We start from the raw sequence: 21,616 nt of genomic DNA on the forward strand, positions 1-21,616 counted from the left end.
AAGCCAGTCATAAAAGACCATTTATAGAAATGATTCCATTTATATAAAATGTCTAAAACAGGAAAATCTATACAGACGAAAAGTAGATTAGTGGTTGCCCAGAACTGGGAGGAAGGGGAATTGGGCAATTAGGGAGGCACAGTGAAAGGGCACAGATTTCCTTTAGGAGTGAAGAAAACATTCTAAAATTGACGTGGGTCACTTTGTACTTCTAATTTGTATTGTGATTTTGAACAGGCCTTACATCCTCTATTCATAGTAGAACTGAGTGCATAAATAGTGTAAGTTTAAGTCAAGCACTTGGTCTATTAAGAGCTGGATGGTGAGATCTAATGACCAATATGTGTAGAACAAATGACCAGGGCAAAAGTTGAAACAAGGCTTTCACTTATATTTTAAAATAGGAGCTTGAATGCCACACTATTTGCTGTGAATGTGAGTCTTTTAGTAATAGTTTTTGCACCAGTTATTCCCCTAGAGTTTGGTCAGCCCTGTCTTCTTCCAAGCCTTCATAACTCATTTCCTCATCTCAGGAGTTCTGTTTAAATATTCTCCTCCCAGCTTTGCTCCCTTAAGGTGTGTTTTTTTTCTCTCTCTCAAATATCTTTATGGGCAGACCATGATGAAAAAAGATAAAAATCAAGCAACCGTGAAGATAGTAGAAGAAATAAATAAATGAGACATCTGACTTATGCAACACGAAACACCATTTGGGCAAACGATACTCCATGTATTCACATGATCAATAACAGGCACAAAGTGGCTGGAACCCAAAGTGCTCAACAAGACAAGATTTATTATATACTTAAAAAATTAAGTTTTAGCTTTTAGCTTAATGTCCAGGCACTGCAGACACTGGAATCTAATTTACTATTTATTAGAATACTAACTTGTTGACAGCACATTTTATGTGCCTTTACTTATTTCATCATTAAGTAGAAAAGCTCAGGAAAGTAATTTGATTTTATCTCTTTTTACTTAAAACCATCTCACTTGTTTTAAACTATTCTTAGGGAAGGTAATTTATCATGCTTATGATAATGTGCTGAATTGGTCTGCAAACAAAAATGCAGCAGATACAAGCCCTAACAAATTTTAACTGCTTGAAATCATACATAATAATTTAAATATGAAGATTACTGAACAAACAATAGAGCAAACTATACGGAACAAATCATAACCTCATGCTTTACTGAGAAAGAAAACAAAACCCAGATTTGAATTCATATGGCTTCACACTATTTCTTCAAAGAGCTTTTCAATTTAAATGTTTTCCAAAATATCTTCTCATGCCCTATGACATTACTGAAGAGAACAAAAATGTAAATATAGAGACAATAGCCCTGATTTAGTTTCTGAACAAGGATAATCCTGAAATGAAGGTTGTTCCTCAAAGTTATTACAATGGAAAGCTACACACTCATTCCAATGATCCTGCCACTGCCAAGGGCATATTCTCTGTAAGAATCATCACATTTGATATTGAGAAAAAACAAACAAAACAAAAACAACTCCTGTCACTTTATCATTGGAGTTTGTTTTTATTACAAATGTTATTGCTCCTGCTTTAATGGCCTTTAAATCTATAAGACATGGCTCTGAAAAGACCTTTCACTCTTAAAAAATCCAATCTATTCTTAAAGGGACTGTATCTGCCACTACTAAAAATATTCAGAACAACACAGAGCAGGTTCAGAAAGATTTGGACAGAAACATTCTTGTGCTATGGACGTGACCTTCAAGGTCAATACAGAGGTGAAGTCAGCACTCATTTGAATTGGCTTAGGCAGTTGTGTCCCATGACTAGAATGTTCATCTTACAGAATTAGGTGAGCAACGAAGAGTCTAAAACCTCAGACTAGGTTTGTCAGATACTGTTTGCCTCTAGTGAGTTATGCTTTATAGAAATGGTAATTCTCACTCTAGTTAGGATGCCTTCCCCCAGATTAATGGTATATAAGAAAACACACACTCCCACTTCAGGTCTACTCACCCATATCCACGGTTGTACTACAACTACTGCAAATACTGACTTTAGGCCACCTGTAGGTCATGGGGTATATGGGATCATAACTAAGACACACATTTCTGGGAAAAACAGGTCCTTTATAGAGCCCAGGAAGGACTGCCTGGCCCCAATAGACATATATAATCACTAGAAGGAAAGAAGGTCCCAAAGCATGAGGTGGGATGATGCTTCATTCAGAGTCTCATGAAGGCAGCAAACGGCTCAGACCTGATGCCTCTCTGTCTTGGGTGAGTTAGCCTCTGGGCAGTTTTAACAATTATTGATGGTCAGGAAAATCTGACCATCAGCTAAGGCAGGCTCCCTGCCTAGAAAGGCTTAATGAACACGGAGGCAGAGAGAAGGGACCAGGAGTTGCTGGAGGCACAGAAGGAGCCATAAGCCAGAATCCACAGGGCGCCTGTGTGGAGTATGATAAGCTGGAGAACTCACTGCACAAAGGAAGCTCAGCCAGGTTCCAGCTAGGTAGGATATCTGGCCTCCGACAAAGGATAGTGACTGAGTGAAACCCAGCAGTGGCTCTGTGCTTCCCTGCTCACTGTTGTTTATGACCGTCTTCTCAGTGAGACTGCGAACTCCATGAGGGCAGGAACCATGCCTATTTTAAAGACTCTGGTAACCACCACACCCCCACAACTCTTCCTGGTGCAGATCAGAGGATCAAGAAAGTCTGTGAATAAATGAATAAAGTTCCTTGGACCAAGCACCTTAATCTGCTGCTGGGGAACTAGGACAGACATTAGTGAGGAAGAAAGACACAAGCCTGAAGGAGACTGATCTTCAGACAGGGTAAGAGGGACTTCTAGACAGAACACCACCACAAATGTGACATGGCCTGCCCATTGGGAGATGAGGTCACAGCATCATAATTCTGGGAGCTGGATGGAAACAACGATCAGGTAGAAGAAAAGAGTTTCAGTTACTTTTCAATGGCTTATAAAAAGCTAGAGGCCCAGTGCACGATATTCATGCATGGGTAGGGTTCCTAGGCCTGGCTGGCGATCAGGGCTGATCGGGGCCTTCCAGCTGCCAGCCAGGGCCTTCCCTCATTCTGTGCTGCACACATCACAGCAAGTGATTCAATACCCTGTCTCCCAGTTTAACTCCCAAGGGGACACTTTGTATATTAGCCTTTTATATATATATAGAAGACTAGCAGCCAAGTACATAAAATTGGTGCATGGGGGAGGTCCCCTCAGCCCAGCCTGCACCCTCTCCAATCTGGGATTTCAGACTCCTAACTGCTCACCTGTCTGCCTGCCTGACTGCCCATAACTGCCCCCCCCTGCCAGTCTGGTTGCCCCCAAATTCCCCCCCCCCCCCCCGCCCCGCTGGACTGGCTGGCCCATATAGCCTGCTGTTCAATCATTTGATCATCCCTCACTAACTCCCCTGCCAGCCTGGTCACCCCATACAGCCTGCTGTTTGGTCATCCATCTGGTTGTTTAGGTCATGATGGCCCCTGGCATTTTATATATTAGGATTATTGACAAAGTAAACCTCTTTTAATGAATTTTCTTTTTACTTTGCAAATACTTGTTAAAAGCTCTCCTCTCTTTCCTGTAAGAAATAAAAAAAAAATGAGAATGGAAAGAAATAGCTACCCTGTGTTCAGAATTTGACAAAAGCTTCATGATGACTGTACCCAATAGGGACACTTAAATGTCACCTGTAAATGGGATTCTGTTTATTAAACGATTCATCTTATTGGGTGGTTTCCAGTGTTGGGGTAATCAGCCACAACTGAGCAGAATTAAACATTCAGCAAAGTACAGCTCCTCCAGTAAATCTTCCCACAATGCCACTGCTCTCTACTTAGAAACATATTAGGCAGAAGAGTGTCTATACACACCAAGGAACAGAACAACAACAATGCTATCTTGGGAGGTCAGGCATGAGAATTCCAGAAGAGCCATTCCATGATGCAAAAGCAGTGAGCTGATTATTTTCAATTAAAATGGAGCAATTGAAGGTCAATTATGACATAATATTTTCCTTCCCTTCTTCCATCTCTTTCCTCTTCCTTCCCCCTTTTTATAAACTGACTCATGGATGAGAGAAAGATGTTGTTACATTTTCACATAATATTAACTTGGCAAAACCTTCTCGAGTTGTGATAGACAGTACCGAAACGCAGTGAGCTAGACAAATTGCAGAGCTGGTCTGAGGGAAATGATGTGTGGTTCAATGAGAGGATATGCCTTTCGCCTGAGAAAGAAGCGGACATTTGATTACTAGGAAATGGAAAAGGGCAGATTAGTTGACAACATGGAGAAAAGACCAAGGGCATCACAACATGTCCTGTCAATTATAAAGCCAACGGTGTGTTTTGGCCACGCAGGAGGCAAATGCATTTTGAGATTCCTCAGTAGACAGGCAGTTGGGAGGAAAAATGTGTGCACAGGAGGAGACGGGGCTCCTTTTAAACCAGGAAGGATGTGGTGGGAGAAGAAAGAAGCGATGGAGAAAAGGTAGGTGGAAACAGCTCATGAAGAACCTTCAGAGTGAGACTAATTGTTCAATTTAGTAAATATTAGCAAGGTCAAGCTAGTATAAGACTCACATAATTTAACTTAACCTAGAACTCTGATGTGCATAGAGAATGCAACTATTTGTTTAGTCTAAAAGGAGTATGGGTTTCCTGCCCAAGTCTCCACCCAGCCTCTGGTGGAGTGCCTTCCATGTGCCAGACACTTTGTGTTGTTGCATTGAATTCTCATAACAATCCTGGGAAATAAACACTGTTCTACTCATTTTACAGAGAGGTCAACTGTAAAATGGATTATTGTCAAAGTAAACCTCTTTTAATAAATTTTCTTTAAATTCTAAAAATGTGTCTGAGATCAAGCTCTCTGCCCAGCGTCACAGGACTCGTAATTTGTGGACCCAGATTCTGAATCCTTGTCTAACAGAAAAATGTATGCTGTTTCCTCTAGACCTAATAATGAAATAATGTGTAGCAATTTATGGAATCTAAAATATCAGTTGTAGGATGCTCCAATAATGTACATTCCACTAAAAAAGATGCACTGCCAATTACATCATCACATATGACACAAAAACAATTTGTAAGACGAATCCTGATTTCTGAAATGTCAAAATGGGGGAAAAAGCATGCTTCTTACAATGATTGAAATCTGGTCAGTATTGTTTAAGGAAGATCATCTGAGCATCTGTGAACAATCTGGACCAGAACACACAAACACCCCAAGGTAAGGTAAGGTAGGAAGAGGTTGCCACTGTCATTCAGCTGCTAAGAGAAGGAAGCCTGAGTAAAGACAGAGCCTAGTGACATGGAAAGAGAAGGCAAACTTCTAAGAAACATGTTGACAAAGGTAAGGGCACTTACTGAACATTGGTAAGTGAAATAACCTATCATTTAAACGTCTTGCTTTTTTCTGAAGCCGTGTGTGTTCTCTGCTCTGAGTGGGGCTGCTATTCTTTCCATTCAGTTGTTTCCATCTCTGAGCAGTCAGCCTACATATTTATTACACACAGAATTGAAGGTCTGAAGCATTTTCATTAATCATCTTAGTTGAAAAGTAAAAAGGACATACTAGAAAACAGACTGCCACATAGACAGATAGATAAAAGTATGTGTAATTCCATATCCTATCAATTTAGTTTATTAAAGATTTAACCAAATAGCCTACTATGTGCCAGATACTTGATTAATCATTGGGAGAAGATGAATAAGACACATCAACCCATGATAACTTTCTGATCCTACAGACAGATGATGAAAAAGTTTCCTTAACCAGGTGTCTGATTGTCTTCCCTGCTCTAGTCCCATGGTAGGCAAACTGCGGCTCACAAGCCACATGCAGCTCTTTGGTCCCTTGAGTGTGGCTCTTCCACAAAATACCACGGCCTAGAAGAGTCTATTTTGAAGAAGTTTAAGTTTAAAAATCTTGGCTGTCAAAAGAAATTTCAATCGTTATACTGTTGATATTTGGCTCTGCTGACTAATGAATTTGCTGACCACTGCTCTAGTCCATATCATGACCATTTCTTAACCGAATCACCTTTCTACTACCATTCTTCCCCACCCCATTCTAGCACCTCACAGAACTTGTGTGACTCTTACTCATAAGTCATATAATGTCACTCTTTCTTACTCAGTAAAATTCTAAGTCCTTTAATTTTGGCCCATAAAGTCCCATATGATCTGACTTTGATGCCACTTCCTACAATAATTTCTCTTACTCCACTTTGCTTGGCTTCTTTACTGTTCCTGGAATATTCTAAATATGCTCATCCCTTAGGCCCTGTTGCCCACACCCAGCACCTTCTTCTCTAATGTCTCCATGACTTGCTCTATCACTTTTTGCAGATCTCTTCTCAAAGGTATTATTATTACTGAGTCCTTCTCTGGCATGCCTTACCCCCTTATAACTGCTTTACTTTATTAGAAACATTTACTGGAAAAAAAGCATCTATTAGCACTGAAATTTATTTGTTGTTCACCTCTTCTAAAAATATTGGTTTGCTCTTGTATTTCCAACACTTGCAATGTTGACTGCCATGTGGTCAAGGGTCAACAAATATGTCTTGAATGAACTGGATGAATGGTTGGGAGTTATACATAGGATTTTAGGGGAGCAAAGAGAAAGGTATAAGGCATATTCTGGGAGAGACAGGAGACCAGAGAAGTCTCCCACAAGCAAGTAATATTGGGCTGAGACTTCCTTCATTCACATGCTCATGCATTCATTCATTCATTCATTCAACACATTCGTATGGAGTTTTCCTCTGTGAGAGAAACTATTCTAGGACCAGGAAAATGACCGCCACAAAGGCAGACAAGTCCCTGTTCTGTGGAACTTACACTCTACAGGGAGAAAGACAACAAATTAGTAAATGCATGAGCAAACAAGAAAAAAAATCCAACATTGACACATGCAACACAAAGAACTAAAATAGGATGACAGAAAAGCATGCCTAAGTGGTTACTTTAGATTGAGTCATTAAGGCAGTGATATTTTAGTGGAGACATGAAGGACAACAGGAAAATGAGCAGATGAGCAGATGAGCCATTCCATAGAGAACGAACATCAAGGGCAAAATCCTTAAGTGGGAATGGGCTTCAAGTGTTCAAGGAGCCAGATGGAGGACACGTATCTGCAGGGCAGCAGGCAAGAGGAGAGGGCATGACTTAAGATCAGATATGAAGAGTATTAGGAGTAAATAGACTTGGGAGGTGATACAGGGGAAGAACCAAATTGAAAAACACTGTAGGTGGCAAGGGGCATGACATAGACTGGGATGGTTGAGTAACTCAAGGAAATTAATTTCTCCTGGGTTCACTGCACAGCCAAGGATGGATTCTAGACTTCTGTGTGGGTAAATTGGTTTGTTTTCTTTCCCATGAAGCTTCTGGCACCATATTTTGTTGCAATTGGAAAGAGAACCATCTCTCTAGAAAACATATCATCATAGAGATCAATAATCTACCAGAAAAGACCATACCAAGATGTGTATTCTTAGGAGGTTCAGTTATTATATTATTTGGGCTCCTGTTAAGCTTAGAAGCTGGAAAGCCAATGCAACCTTGCATATTTTAATCTAAACACAACCTGAGACCCACAAGTTGTCACCATCCCCATTTTAGATACTGAACTGAAGGACTGGCAGGTTAAGTCACTCAGTGTAGACAGTTGGGGCTCAGTTCCGAGTCTGCTCTGCTCACCACTGTTTGCACTGCTGTCCAGCATCTCATCAACTGATTCATTGCATCTGCCTCGAATGATCTTTGCCATCCATTTACTCCATGAATCTTCTTGCTACAGTTTTTCCTTTGGCATTCTCTGTCTTTTCCGGTGCCTGCCTGTGATTTAGAAAATGTATTTCTCTGTTTTTCTCCTCCACTAGTCCTAATCAATACCATGTTTTATGGAAGGTGTTCTGTAGCTCAAAGACTTCCTCCCTCTATTGGCAAAAATGACACAAACCCAAACTCCCTCAATGATGGGATTAATATACTTGCACACATTTTTTCCTTGATAGTAACAGCCTCCACGGCTGTCTTTGGGAATCTTGACAGATCGCCATTTTTGTTAGAGTTGCGATAGTATTATCAGCAGAACCAGATTCCCCAAAGAAAGTAATGCTAAACTTACAACAAGAAATCTAATTGAGGTTCACAAGTTATCAAGAAAATGATAACTACTCAATATGTACTAATATGTCAGAGCCCTATGGCTGACTAATTACTCGTATGTATTGAGATTGAAGTAATCTGAGATATTACTTTATGCAACATAACAGAAGGCATCATGAGGTCTAACAAGATACAATATACATGATCAGGAGGAAACAAATGAAGGGTGAAATTTCCTTCCACTAACAATGGTGCCCCACAAACCTCTAGTACACATTCCTCACTTAACAATGTAAATACATAGTTAAGACCTAGCAAGGGGAATGAAGATTTCCATTGTAAATGAGGTTGCAAAACAGTCTGCCTAAATGTTAATCTGTTGCAGGAGTCATTTCTTTTTTCAATTTTTGGATGTCCAAGAGATCCGAGTTTTCAAGTGCTTTTCTATTAGGCGGTCACATCAATGATGTCCACAGATGCTAGGGTTTTCATAATGTTAGCAATGATATGCGCACTTACTGTCTCTTGTGTTTTCATAAACTTTTTTTTTTTTTTTTTTTTTTTTTTTTTTTTTTTTTTTTTGTAAATGGCAAATTCCTGAAATGCTGAAGGCAAGACAGAAGGCAGGGACTGGCTAGACTGCTGAAAGGAAATACCTGTGAGAAAGTTGATCCCAATTTTTCAGATGCCAAGCACATTTTTAGAGACCAGAGCTTAAAGGCATGTGCTCAACAAGCTTCACCTTTTTCAGAATAGTGAAAATTATCAAAAAAGCATATAAACGTGGTTAGAAGAGAAAGACAAGTCAATCACAGGCAGGGTCCAAGAAACAGCATAACAGTGCAGAACATGGAAAATGACAAAAAAATTTATCTAGATTTTCCAGTGTTTCTTTTTACCCACACTTAGAGGAATTTCTTCAGGGCTTAAAATTAGTCTTAAATAGCACCCACATTGTGACAAGAAACAAATACAAACAGCAGTTAATTAGCTGACATAATTAAGAATGAAAATAACATCAGAGTTACCTGAAATTCTAATCCATAATTTTCTCTGCAGAATTCTCTCAATTTAGGATACACATTTTCTCTTAGTGCCTGTCTTTCTGCTCCCGTGTCTGTAGTAGAAAAAAACAAAAACACACACATAGAAAGTGAATTATGTCCACATATAAATATTTCTGGGGAAAAGAAAGCTTACAAATAAACATTAACAATAGTATGATCAAGCTGGGGTGCTGCATTGTGAAACAATGGGGTATTTTAATGGGGGCAGAGAGGGGACTTGCTCTTCACCGAGCAGGGGGAGCAGGTACCCACAAGAAACCCATCAGACAGATGGGAGCCCCACTGCTCACTTCTGTGTGTGCTGCAGAGCTGAGAATTCACAGTTGATCTTATTTTTTTTTTAATTCTTCACCCAAGGACATGGGTGAGAGGGAGGAAAGCGAGAGGGGGAGAGAGAAACATCGAGGTGAGAGTGAAACATCAACGGGCTGCCTTCCATATGGGAATGGAACCAATGACCTTTCAGTGCATGGGATGACGCTCCACACCAGCCAGGGACACAGATGATTCTTTATGCCCATGTAGACCCTCACATGGAGCTCTTAAATAGCCATACCCCACTGTCTTTGGACAAGGTAGAAGGAAAAATGACAGGGCTATCAGGTGTTCTAGCCCCAATAAGTATAACTTTCAAAACATACATACACACACACACACACACACACACACACACAGATTAATCTAGTTTCTGACTTATAGAAAATCTAGACTCTATCACCATTTCCTATCATATTTAGATATACTACGACTTTTAAAAAAATCAGGACAGCATCTATGCAATTAGCACTATAATTAGGAAAGACAAATTGTGGGAGCCAATGCCTCAAACTAGCAGATTCCACAAACTGTACAGTCAATCAGCCAGCATTAAACCGAGTAATGTCTCCCACCTTGGATTGAGGGACTTCAATTATATCAGAAAAGGGATTGTTTTACAGGTGCCACATTATGTCACAGCTTGGAAATAAAATATTTTTTTATTTTCCATGTCATCAAAAATGAAAGAAGGAACAGAGAACCGGAACCAGAAGCAATATGTGCTGTGTATGCCCTTCATGGTGAATATTTGGCACAGAACAGATTCCACAGCCAGCGCTGGAAGATGTTTTGCAGCAAAGACGACACTAAGATTCTTACAGCAGAGAAGCGGCTCCTCGCCCAACAACCTTCAGTGCAAGATGAGATGCGGAGCTTTGCAAAATGAGGTTAATGTGGTATCTCATGAAAAGTACCATTTTCTCAATTTACCTCAATCCCAGCCATAACAAGGAAACATTTGTCTACCACCTTTATAGCTGAGGAACCAATTTAAAAGAATTTCCTTATTATTCTCAAGCAGAACTGTCCATGCAAATTTGGCCAGATGCTGTGTTAACCTGCTCGACTTTCCCCGCTGTTCTGAAGCCTGTTTTGAGATGTAAGTAACCAATCTCCAGCATCTGCAAAGCAGCTGCAGCCTGACAGGGTGTCAGGATCCAGTGTTTACACCGAAACCAAAGATTCAATACAAAGTCTTGCAGGTTATCCTCTGATCCCAGTGAAGGGGTCTTTCCAATAGCAGTTCCTGCATGGGCCTAAGTTCAAAGGAAAGCAGGTGGCCCAAACTGAGGACTGACTGGACATTTAAGCATTGCCCACACGCTGTGATGGCACTGGTGGAGGCAGTATATTAAAGTTTAAAAAAATGTTATTGGTTTTAGAAAGAGAGAAAGGAAAGGTAGAGAGACAGGGTGGGAGAGAGAGAGAAAGAAACATTAATTGGTTGTTTCCATTATTTTTGTATTCATTGGCTGCTTCTTGTATGTGCCCTGACGGGATTGAACCCATAACCTTGGCATATGAAAATTTCGCACTAACTAAGCTACCAAGACAGGACTAAGCTACCAAGACAGGGCCTTAAGCTTTTATGATTTTATTTTATTTTATCATTATTTAAAAAATATATTTTATTTATTTTTTACAGAGAGGAAGGGAGAAGGATAGAGAGTCAGAAACATCAATGAGAGAGAAACATCCATCAGTGCCTCCTGCACACCTCCCACTGGGGATGTGCTGACAATCAAGATATATGCCCTTGACCGGAATCAAACCTGGGACCCTTCAGTCCGCAGGCCAACGCTCTATCCACTGAGCCAAACCGGTTAGGGCAAGCTATTATGACTTTACATAATTTATAAAATCTTGGGATCAAACGCCATCCTTCCTCACCCCATTTTAAGTGATGAAAGCTGACAGTATTCAAACATTCTCTCTAAAAGGCTACAGATGTTTAAACCCAAAATAACAACAACAACAAAAGGATCACTATAAAAATAAACACAATCAGATGTGGAAGTTGGGAATATAATTAAGCAGGAATTATTGTTGACATTTTTTTGAAAGGTATCAAAATAACACATGCAAGAATATAAAATAAGGAATAGACATTATTTGCTTCTTAATTTTTTTATAGTAACTTTACCACTAGATACTGAGACCTGAATGTGCTTAATGTGGAGGTAAGACAGAAATAGTTTATAGTTACTGACATTTACTGAGTGCTTAGAGTCTAGTTGTGTGCTACGCATTTCTACATGCATTTTCTTAGTCACTTCTGACAACACCCCTGATACAGGTAAAATTGTTCTTCCTTATTTTTCATAAGAGGAAACAGAAAAATAGAATAGTTAAGATACTTACCTAAGGTCAGCTGACCACTAAGAGAAAATGGATTGGAATCTAAAGAGTCATGTCATAGTTTGCTCTAACCATGGAAAATATACAACTGTGCAAAGAATTAGTCTTTGAAAATGATTAATGTGGTAACTTCATAGAATGGTTAGGGGATGCTGAAGTCCTTATGAAACAAATAAAACCTGCCACTGAATGGATGTATCCCTTTTTATAATATATCCATCATCAGCCAACTCATCAATAAGCTGTCTTTCTCCTCTAAGCAAATCCAGAATGAGTCTACTTCTCTGCACCTCTGGTGCAAGGCCAAACTCTTCTCTCATCCGGACTCTCCCTCCCTATTTCCATTCTTGCTCCTTCAGGCCTTATCCATAGAGCAACCAGACTGATCTTTTAAAAATGTAATCAGACCACATTGCTATCTTGCTTATGTCCTGCCAGCAGCTCTTCATGGAAATGAAATCCACACTCCCTACGTTGACAGTTCTCACTCTCACTGAGCTCATCTCTCACCACATTCCCAGCTCATGTCACTCCCGACTGGCGCAGCTTTGGCTCCAGATTCTGTCACTTGTGGCCTTTGCTCTAACTGCGACTTCCTCCTGGAACACTTAGTTCTTGGTTCTGTGACCACATAATGACATCACCTGTCATTCAACTGTCCACTTAAATGCCACCTTCTCTACAGCACCACTCTCTCTCATATCACCCTCTTTACATGCTTTGTACATTACTCATCACGACTGTTGGTATTTGTTTGCTTACTATCTGTATCTCCCACTGCAACGGGAGCTCAAAGGGAGTCAGGACCTTCTTTTTTCTCATTCACTGCTGCATCCCCAGTGATTAAAGTCCTTCTCAATTAAAGAATGAGTGAATGAGAAAGCCCACACAGGCACAGTGACAAAAATGACCTGACAGGCGATGCTTCCCTGTAATTACCTCCAGAAGGAGAAAGGTTTCCTTGATTCTGAATAAATACAGAATCAAGACTAAGTGAAATGCTGTGAAATAAAGCCATGGGATTTAGAAAGTTGGTTTCACGAGGTAAGTAAATAAATTGCAATATTGGCTTCTTTTTCGTGTTTCTGGAAGAATAGGAATACACTTTACCAAGTTACGGTGACCCTATCTAAGGATGTGAAGGGAACCTGTTCATGTATTTGAAAGGCATTTCTGTTACTAATAATGTTACAACAATGACTCAGAGTGTCCCTTATATTTTTATTAGATAATGATTGGCTCTGGAAATGGAACAGTACTTAAGATAGAATGGATTAATTATGATGGGTGACAGATAAGCTGGCTTCATTACCTAAAAAAGCCTGATTCATACCGATAGCAAATCCGGATGTTGGCAATTGAAAAACACTAGAATGTCAGGAACAGGAAAAATTAAGTCACAAAATGTCACCGACGAAAAGGAACCTCTTTAAAAAGAAAGGATCGGAGACAAGATATGTCATCATTTACTCTTTATACAGAGTCATGCATCCATTTGTATCTGCCTAGCTCCTTCATGCTTTGAGAAAAGGCACATTAGCACTTTGGCAGCACGGTTAGGTTCTTCAGGAGTTGCTTTCTAAATAATTCCTCAATGATTTCAGAGTTAATGAAGGTCTCTGTCAGTATCTGCGCTACCCATAGGTAGAGCATTCCTTGGGGGAGAAATGTTAATATCATCATCCTACTTCAAGAAGTGTCTGGGCTAATTCCAAATTTGTATTAAAAATAAGGGTGCCCAGCCGAGACCGGTTTGGCTCAATGAATAGAGCGTCAGCTTGGGGACTGAAGGGTCCCAGGTTCAATTCCGGTCAAGGGCATGTACCTTGGTTGCGGGCATATCCCCAATAAGGGGTGTGCAAGAGGCAGCTGATCGATGACTCTCTCTCTTCGATGTTTCTAACTCTCTCTCTCCCTTCCTCTCTGTACAAAATCAATAAAATAAATATATTTAAAAAAAAATAAGGGTGCCCAAGTGATCTTGTTGGTTTGGAACCTCTGACTGTCCCTCCCTCATGCAAAGTTAAGGCCATGGACAACAGACTAAGTCTTTTCCTTTGTGGCAGCTCAGAAAATTTATTTAGGATCCACCACACACCCTCTGCTTACAGCTGCTGCTGCAGCTTGGTCTCCGGGGTTCTACACATTTGCTCTTGCTGGGTTCTCCCTCTTTACCTGGAACCCTTAGCCAGTCACGCATCTGGACACTTATCTGGCTTTTGTTGTTGTTGTCTGGGTTGATTTCTTTTTTGGCAGCTTCCCAGAGGCTGTCTCTTCTCCCTCTAAGTCCTCTGTGCCCAACCACCCACAGTCACCTGTCCTTATTTCAGTATCACCAACTCCGTCAATTTAATCATAAACATCTTTTGAATTTGGCCACTCTATTTTTGCCCTTACCGTCTCTAAACCCGGAGAACCTAAAAAAGACTCCTCCTTCATTTCATTATCTGTCCCTCCTCATCATGACAGAACATGAACTAATTTACTCATTGAAGATGGATGTTGGCATCTGGTGGCCCCAAGGATAGGTGTTCAGCAGGTGTGAATGTGTGTTCTAGCTAAGTTCCATCTTCTGCTCTTCACCAAGTCCCTCCAGAGTATTTTTCAAATACAAGTTAAGCCTGAACTAAGTATGTGTCGACGCCTACTACTTTCCATGTTCAGAACTCCCTATCTATTGCATTCTCTCTGCTTAAACTCCCATCATTCCAAGTCCCAATCAAAGGCAGCACACTGTGAATTCTTACAAGTCAGAGACAGACATGCCATCTCTAGGTGACCCCATAGCACCCTGCTCACCTCTACGTAACATTATGTACTGCACGTACTATATTATAATTATTTATTTTTCTTTTGTTTCCACCATTAGACCTTGAATTCATGGAAGACAGGGCCTTTCTCATACACATCTTTACAGAAATTAGAGCAGATTCCAGAACATTGATAGAGCTCAATAAAGGATTGAGCAAACAGATGCTATTCTAATGAAAACATTAATTAAGTCCAACCAAAGAATTAATTTGTCTCCTTCAAGCTAACATAAATCAAAATCCACTGTCATTTTCAAAGATTAGTTGATTATTTTAACATTAATAGTCTGTGTGAATCTGGGTGGTGTTATAGAAAATATATGACGGAACTTGCAGATCCTCTTCCCAATAAGCAATAATAAAATGGAACAAAATTGTCAAAATAAGCATTTAAATGCAATGTAAACTGACCAAATGCATAAAGCAGATAATCAGAAAGTAATTATTCATGAAAAACAACTGAATTTTGGGTAAGAACAGTTGAGTCTATGGTATTCTTGCCTGGGCTTCGCCCATCCCTCATTAACTACATTACCCACTCTCATCTTAGAAAAGGTCAAGCTGTGAACATCAATGACTTCATTGCCAGAGAGGACTTGTCAGATTTGGAGCTGAGCTTGGGAAATCTCCATGCCCATCGCTGTTATTAGTAGTGGTAGTGGTCTCAGAGGAGGCAAATGGGAAGTCTAGTGACTCAGCCAGTCTGTGGCTTCATCCATATTTAATAAGGACATCAAGGAAATAAACAGCCATCAAGGGCCTTGATAAGTCCTCCGCAAATTCCTGGCTGATGGGAAGGCTACCCACAAATATAAGAGAAGACTAAAAAACTATCCGCATATTCCTGGCTGGCTTTGAGCCTCTGTGTCCATGGGCAGTGAAAACACGAGAAGGCCTAGTGGAACGTCAAAGCTGGGGCAGATTTAAACATGACTAAACTTCGCATTTGTTTCTTCATGAACATAGATGCAAAAATCCCTAATAAAGTACTTCCAAACTGAGTCCAGCAACATACACACCAAGGCCAAGTGGGATTAATTACAAGAATGAGAGGTTTAACATATGAGAAAAATTAATGCAATATGCCACATTAGTAAGAGGCCATGACCAGACAATCATTCCATGGTGCAGAAGAAAAAAAAAATTGGTAAAATCTAAACCCATTCAAGACAGAAACTTAGCCATAGGGAACGGAAAGGAACTTCCTCACCCTGATAAAGGGCATCTAGACAAACCCTACAGTTAGCACCATACTTCATGGTCTGACATGAAGGTTCCCTACCTATGATCAAACACTTTCTTGTCACTTCTATTCATTGGAAAGGGAAAAAGAAAACAATTTTTATTTGCTGATGACAAGATCTTATATTCAGAAAATCTTGAGGAACCCAGAGGGGGGAAAAACAACCAAGAATCAATAAGTTGTTGAGACTCAGAAGGTACAGACAATATGAGCAGTTGTGGATATACAAGAGAGTCTTTATCGTAAGAGCCAGTGGCCATGCAGCCAGTGTAAACAGGGAGCCACTAGACAAAACAGTCCTTCAAAGCAAAGTCCTATACAGCAGGTAGCCTCACACCAGCTAGGTAACAAATCATCTTTCCCACAAAGCAGTAGTCCCTGTCCCCACAGCCATTATCTGAGCAGCTGTCCACTGCCTCTAGACCCACCGCCTCTCATAGTAGCCCATCTGAGTTCTCTAACTTCAGTAGCCTCCATAACGTATTTTTATTTATTTATTTTTGAAACAGAACAATAGAACAAAATAGTTTTTATAAGTCTTAAGTGCTGGTGCATTCAAAGAGAAAACATTTAGTGTGTTGAGGAAAATATTAAGGGGGAAGGGAACAGGATGAAGAAGCATAGAAAATGAACCTTGACTCACCAACGTTACTCACCTTATTGGTGAATAACGTACCTTAATACTACTCAGACAAAAGAGGCTTCTTTCCAAAATAGTGACCTCACTATGTTAGATGATGGAAGGGCACGCTTTTGCAGAGTACCGTGAGATTACTGTGGCCTTGCACCTGTGTACAGTCCTTGGGACACCCTGATTAAGATTTCCATGCTCACAGTGGGCTTGGACATCTGGCGTACTAAAAACAAGGCCTCAATATTCCAACTGGCCTTGAGCATCTGGCATACTCTGGTATGGTTCCCACATAGTTCAGCAAGGTCATTGAATATATTATACAAAATCAGTATTTCATAATAAAACAACCCCAAAATTAAATAAAAAACAATTATATTTACAATAGCATTAATATAATAAAACACTAAAAAAAATTAACAAAAGAAGTGCAAGATCTAAATTACACACTATAAAACTTTACAGAAAGAAATAAGATCAAAAGGGAGAGACATTTCGTCCTCATGGACTGGAAGACTCCAGATGGCTAACTGGAAATCCTCACCAATTACAGGTTTGAGATTCTCCAAATGGATGTATAGATCCAGTACATTCCCTATAAAAGTCCCAGCACACTTTGCTATTTTCAGAAGAAAAAAAATTCTTCAAATTAGCATAATTCATCTCTAATTATTCTCTTCCTTTCGTGTTGAAGTCTATTTTAAAAAAAACTTAGAGCTAAACATGGCACCTCAGATCTACTCATTCAACTAATATATAATCTGAATTTCACACTCCAGTAGTATGATTTCACACACATACCGTTCTCAACAAGGGCTTGTTGCCACATTAAAATTTACTGACTGCTAGTGTTTCTTTCAAAATAAAAGACACACAGGCGCATGCAGCCTAGCCCTCAGCGCTCAAATATATTGGGGCCAAACAGCAGTCAGGTAAGCATGGCATCCCTAATGGTTCTGGAACAGAGGTATACGAAGGATTCTACTGAAGCACACAGAGAGGGATTCTTGCTTTTGTGCGATAGTCGGGGAGAGTTGAACTTAGGAGATGACAATTAGCTTAGGACTTGAAAGATAGCCATGATTTTTGTCAGACAGAAAGGAAGAAATACCTTGTAGAAGCCGTAGCAGCATGAGCAAAATGAGAAAGGCTTAAAAAGTGCATTATATATCTGTGGCACCTCGAGTGTTACAGTTTGACGTAGCATAACCTGTGGGGTTATATTATAATCAGTCTGACAGTGATAGTCTTTTGAGGTTCCTCTGTGTACTGGGAGTTGGGGTTGTAACAGCAATTCTCTCTCATAATCAAATGGGAAAGACCAGAATCCATACAGAGGAACATACAGAACAAAAGCAATCCAGCCCACGTTTCAGTGAACAGAAAGAAAAAGATCTTTCAGGTCAGTCGCAGGGCCGCTGTCCGTTCACTGACAGGGCCACCTGCCCCTGGCTGGCCTGCGCTGTGGGGTATTTCATCAATGAGCCAGTCCTCCACTGGTCCCAACACTCAGGGGTGTCAGGACATCAAAGGAAACACAGCACGGCCTCCAACCCAAAGGAACTTGTATTTTAGACAGAGTTAAAACTTAGGTCCCTACTGGACACAGAAAACAATCCCACATTGAACTGAATGCAGCACATTCTAGACGCAAGGCTAATTCTGAGTCCCAAGTTGGGCAAAGATTTCAGGGAAGCAATGACTTGAAAGTGAGTAGAATTCAGTTTGGAACTCCATGTATGTCAGGGTACCTCAGTGTCTTGATACCTGCTCAGATGGGAGTTTGGGATAGGAGGTGAGCCAGGTAAGACTCGCTGGCCCCAGTCCTCTACTTCGATCTTCTAAGGCTATGGTCGGCAAACTGCGGCTCTCGAGCCACATGCGGCTCTTTGGTGCCTTGAGTGTGGCTCTTCCACAAAATACCACAGCCTGGGTGAGTTTATTTTGGAGAAGTGGCGTTAGAAGAAGTTTAAGTTTAAAAAATTTGGCTCTCAAAAGAAATTTCGATTGTTGTACTATCACGTAATATTTGGCTCTGTTGACTAATGAGTTTGCCGACCACTGTCCTAAGGGATTGAACCTCATTGCTGGGGCTAACAGGAGAAGTCATCAAATGTACTAAAGTACGTTAAAATGTATTCCCTTTGAAATATTCAAGGATTGTTAGATCTGATAGTGACATTAAAAACAAACGAAAGCTGTGTGATCCTGTTCAGATGAATAACCTAGTCCAGTGGTCTTAATTTTAATGTTTTGAAAAGAGTTTGAATACCTTGATTGTTGGAGATTTATGGATGTGTTTATCTGGTCTCATCACTAATGGGGACGATTATCTTAGTGACATCACACCGTAAGAAGAACATTAATACAGTTTACACAGAAGACAACAGCAAAACAAAAGTTTTAATAAGGTTATCCTCTCACGCTAATGCATTTATGAATAATATATTATTATTATTAGTGTGAACTTCTAAATACTACTCAGAGCTAAAAGTTGTATATGTTTCCTTTTAATCCATTACAGGATGTTTTCACGTTTCTTTTTTCCAAAGTATCGATACTGAACGTTACAAAAATACTTTCAGCATTTGCTTTCAAATGAAATATTCAATGCTCAATGCTTTCATGGAACATTTTACCTTAAAAATCCATTATACTAAAAGTAAATATCTGCATGGAGCCCACTAGACTGATGTAATTAAAATTAAATTTACAAAAAGGTAATGGAGATTTTATCAGCAATGGCATGCAATTCAATACAGCAGCTGAATCACTGGAGATTTTCCCCCTATATAATTTTATTTGAGATAAACATAATGTTAGGGTTTTTTTTTTATTTGTTTGTGTTTTTTTTTTTGTCTCACAGCAATCCTTAGATTATTTTTGTTACAGCAACTTAATTTTATTACAAGTTACTAAATAATGCAAGAAAGTCAAAGTGATAGGAAGGTAAGAATCTGGCCACCTTTAGTTACTTAACTACTACTGAACTAACTACTAACTAACTGCTAGTAAGTGTAGTTATCACTGCAGTATGCCCTGGGCTGCTTGGGGCCTCAGAGGGAGAAGGCTAAATTCAAGCCTTTGTTTTCTTTCTTCCTTTCTTTTCATTTCCCTCCCTTCCTTCCTCCCTTCCTTCCTCCCTTCCTTCCTCCCTCCCTCCCTCCCTCCCTCCCTCCCTCCCTCCCTCCCTTCCTTCCTTCCTTCCTTCCTTCCTTCCTTCCTTCCTTCCTTCCTTCCTTCCTTTCTTTTTCGGGTATGGTCTTTTTTCCCCTTTATTGATTAAGGTATTACATATGTGTCCTCATCCTCCCAAAATCTGCCCCCAACTCGGCCTCTCCCCCGACTCATGCCCTCACCCCCTTGGTGTCTGTGTCCATTGGTTAGGCTTTTATGCATGCATACAAGTCCTTTGGTTGATTTCTCCCCTTTACCCCCACTCTCCCCTGCCTTCCCTCTGAGGTTTGACAGTCTGGTCGATACTTCTCTGTCTCTGGATCTGTTTTTGTTCATCAGTTTATGTTGTTCATTATGTTCCACAAATGAGTGAGATCATGTGATAGTTATCTTTCTCTGACTGGCTTACTTCAAAGAAGCCCCGTGATTGCTTTTAGGTTTGCTCTCAGGGCCCCAGATGAGACAAAGCTGCATATTTGAACAAGTCTGATTAAATCCCAATATTCTCCTATCATTCCTTCACTGTGGGACCCTTTAAATCCTGCTCTTAGCCTTGTTTCTTTCTGAAACAGTAGCACAGCCAGTTCTATTGTAGATTACACTCATAGAGCTAATCCAATAAATCGGTAATTTATCTGGCGTGTGAAGAGTGAAAATGATGGTGGCTCTTCACATCAAATACTCTTACCTTCCCATGATAAGAATCTACGGGGTTGACCCCAGCTCTTCCTCTAGCCTCACTTTTTGTCACTTTCCTCCTTGCTCTTTATATTTCCAGTGTTCCAACATGCCAGGCATTTTCTCGCTCTGTTTCCACGTGGCTGCAATCTAACTCCTGCATGCCCTCTTCCCCTTAGCTCACTCCCACCTACCCTTTAGCTATTTCTTCCAGGAAGCCTTCTCTGACTACCTACATCCTCCCCTAAGGCCTAAGTTCTAGCCTCCCACTATACAGTCCTGTAACACTTCATTGGGATTTGTGATCCTCGGCACAGTTATAATTACGAAGGGTGGCCTTCAACTCGGCTGAAGCTCCCGGGGGCAGGAACCATCTTATCTGGTTCAGGGCTGTATCCCCATTGCCTGTCACATAGGAGAGGCTCAGGAGGTATTTTCTGAACATCATAAATGAATGATTACCAGGTACTAAAAAATAAAAATAAAATAAAATAAAATGCATAAGGGCGCTGTGAACTGGAACGTGCTGGCAATCCACTAGTCCCTTCACCGGAGACCACTTTTACTTCATAGTGGTCCATTAGCTTGCCCTGCAAAACTAGAAAAAATTATGGTCTTTGCTTTTCTTAACTTATGTTACAGTCTGCTCCAGGCAGACTATATCATATCCAATATACACAACACCTATATTCTACAGCCTTTTATTAGTAAAACCAGACATAACCACACCACTTACAAACTCCCGCCCTGCTCCCTCGAGCGAAGGAGGTAGGATTTCAACCACGTAAATTACTTACTTCTTTTTTCAAGAAGAAATCTGAAGCCTGTATGGCAAAATATTTGTTATATACGGGTGGTGCGTTTTCTGCACGTTTAAAAATTTTTTCAGAATTAAAAATGTCATAATTAAATTATAGAAAAAAAATGTTGACACATAAATGAAAGTCCCAGTGACATCATTTAACCACAGACTATATGGGGTTCTCTGTAATGCACTTAGTTGGGAGGGGAAAAATGAAAGGCAAATGCAACTATCAAAATAATAATATACCTCCTAGGTAAAAATGTTTTTCCTAATTGATTCAGGAAGTATTCCTTCCTATAAAGCAACGTACTGGGAGAAAAATGAAATGACCCTATTTATTCAGGAAACAATACTCACTAGTATTGTAATTTCTGACATAAATTAACACGTTGATTTAAATCAC

The 21,616-nt window shown here is 40.1% G+C and overlaps 1 protein-coding gene across 2 annotated transcripts in view; it reads right to left on the minus strand.

The window, feature by feature from the left end:
• Window positions 1-21,616, minus strand: part of NWD2 (NACHT and WD repeat domain containing 2) — a 134,154-nt gene that overhangs the window by 74,566 nt on the left and 37,972 nt on the right. The window contains exon 2 of one of the 2 annotated variants that reach the window (XM_084900295.1): window positions 9,155-9,243. In XM_084900295.1, the coding sequence (XP_084756421.1) occupies window positions 9,155-9,243 (89 nt within the window). Of the gene's footprint in view, window positions 1-9,154; window positions 9,244-21,616 lie in introns of those variants that run through there. The other variant, XM_084900296.1, reaches the window with a different exon arrangement.

Source organism: Pipistrellus hanaki (genome assembly GCF_964339955.1).
Source record: "Pipistrellus hanaki genome assembly, chromosome: 1".
In the NCBI taxonomy this organism is placed as follows: Eukaryota; Metazoa; Chordata; class Mammalia; order Chiroptera; family Vespertilionidae; genus Pipistrellus; species Pipistrellus hanaki.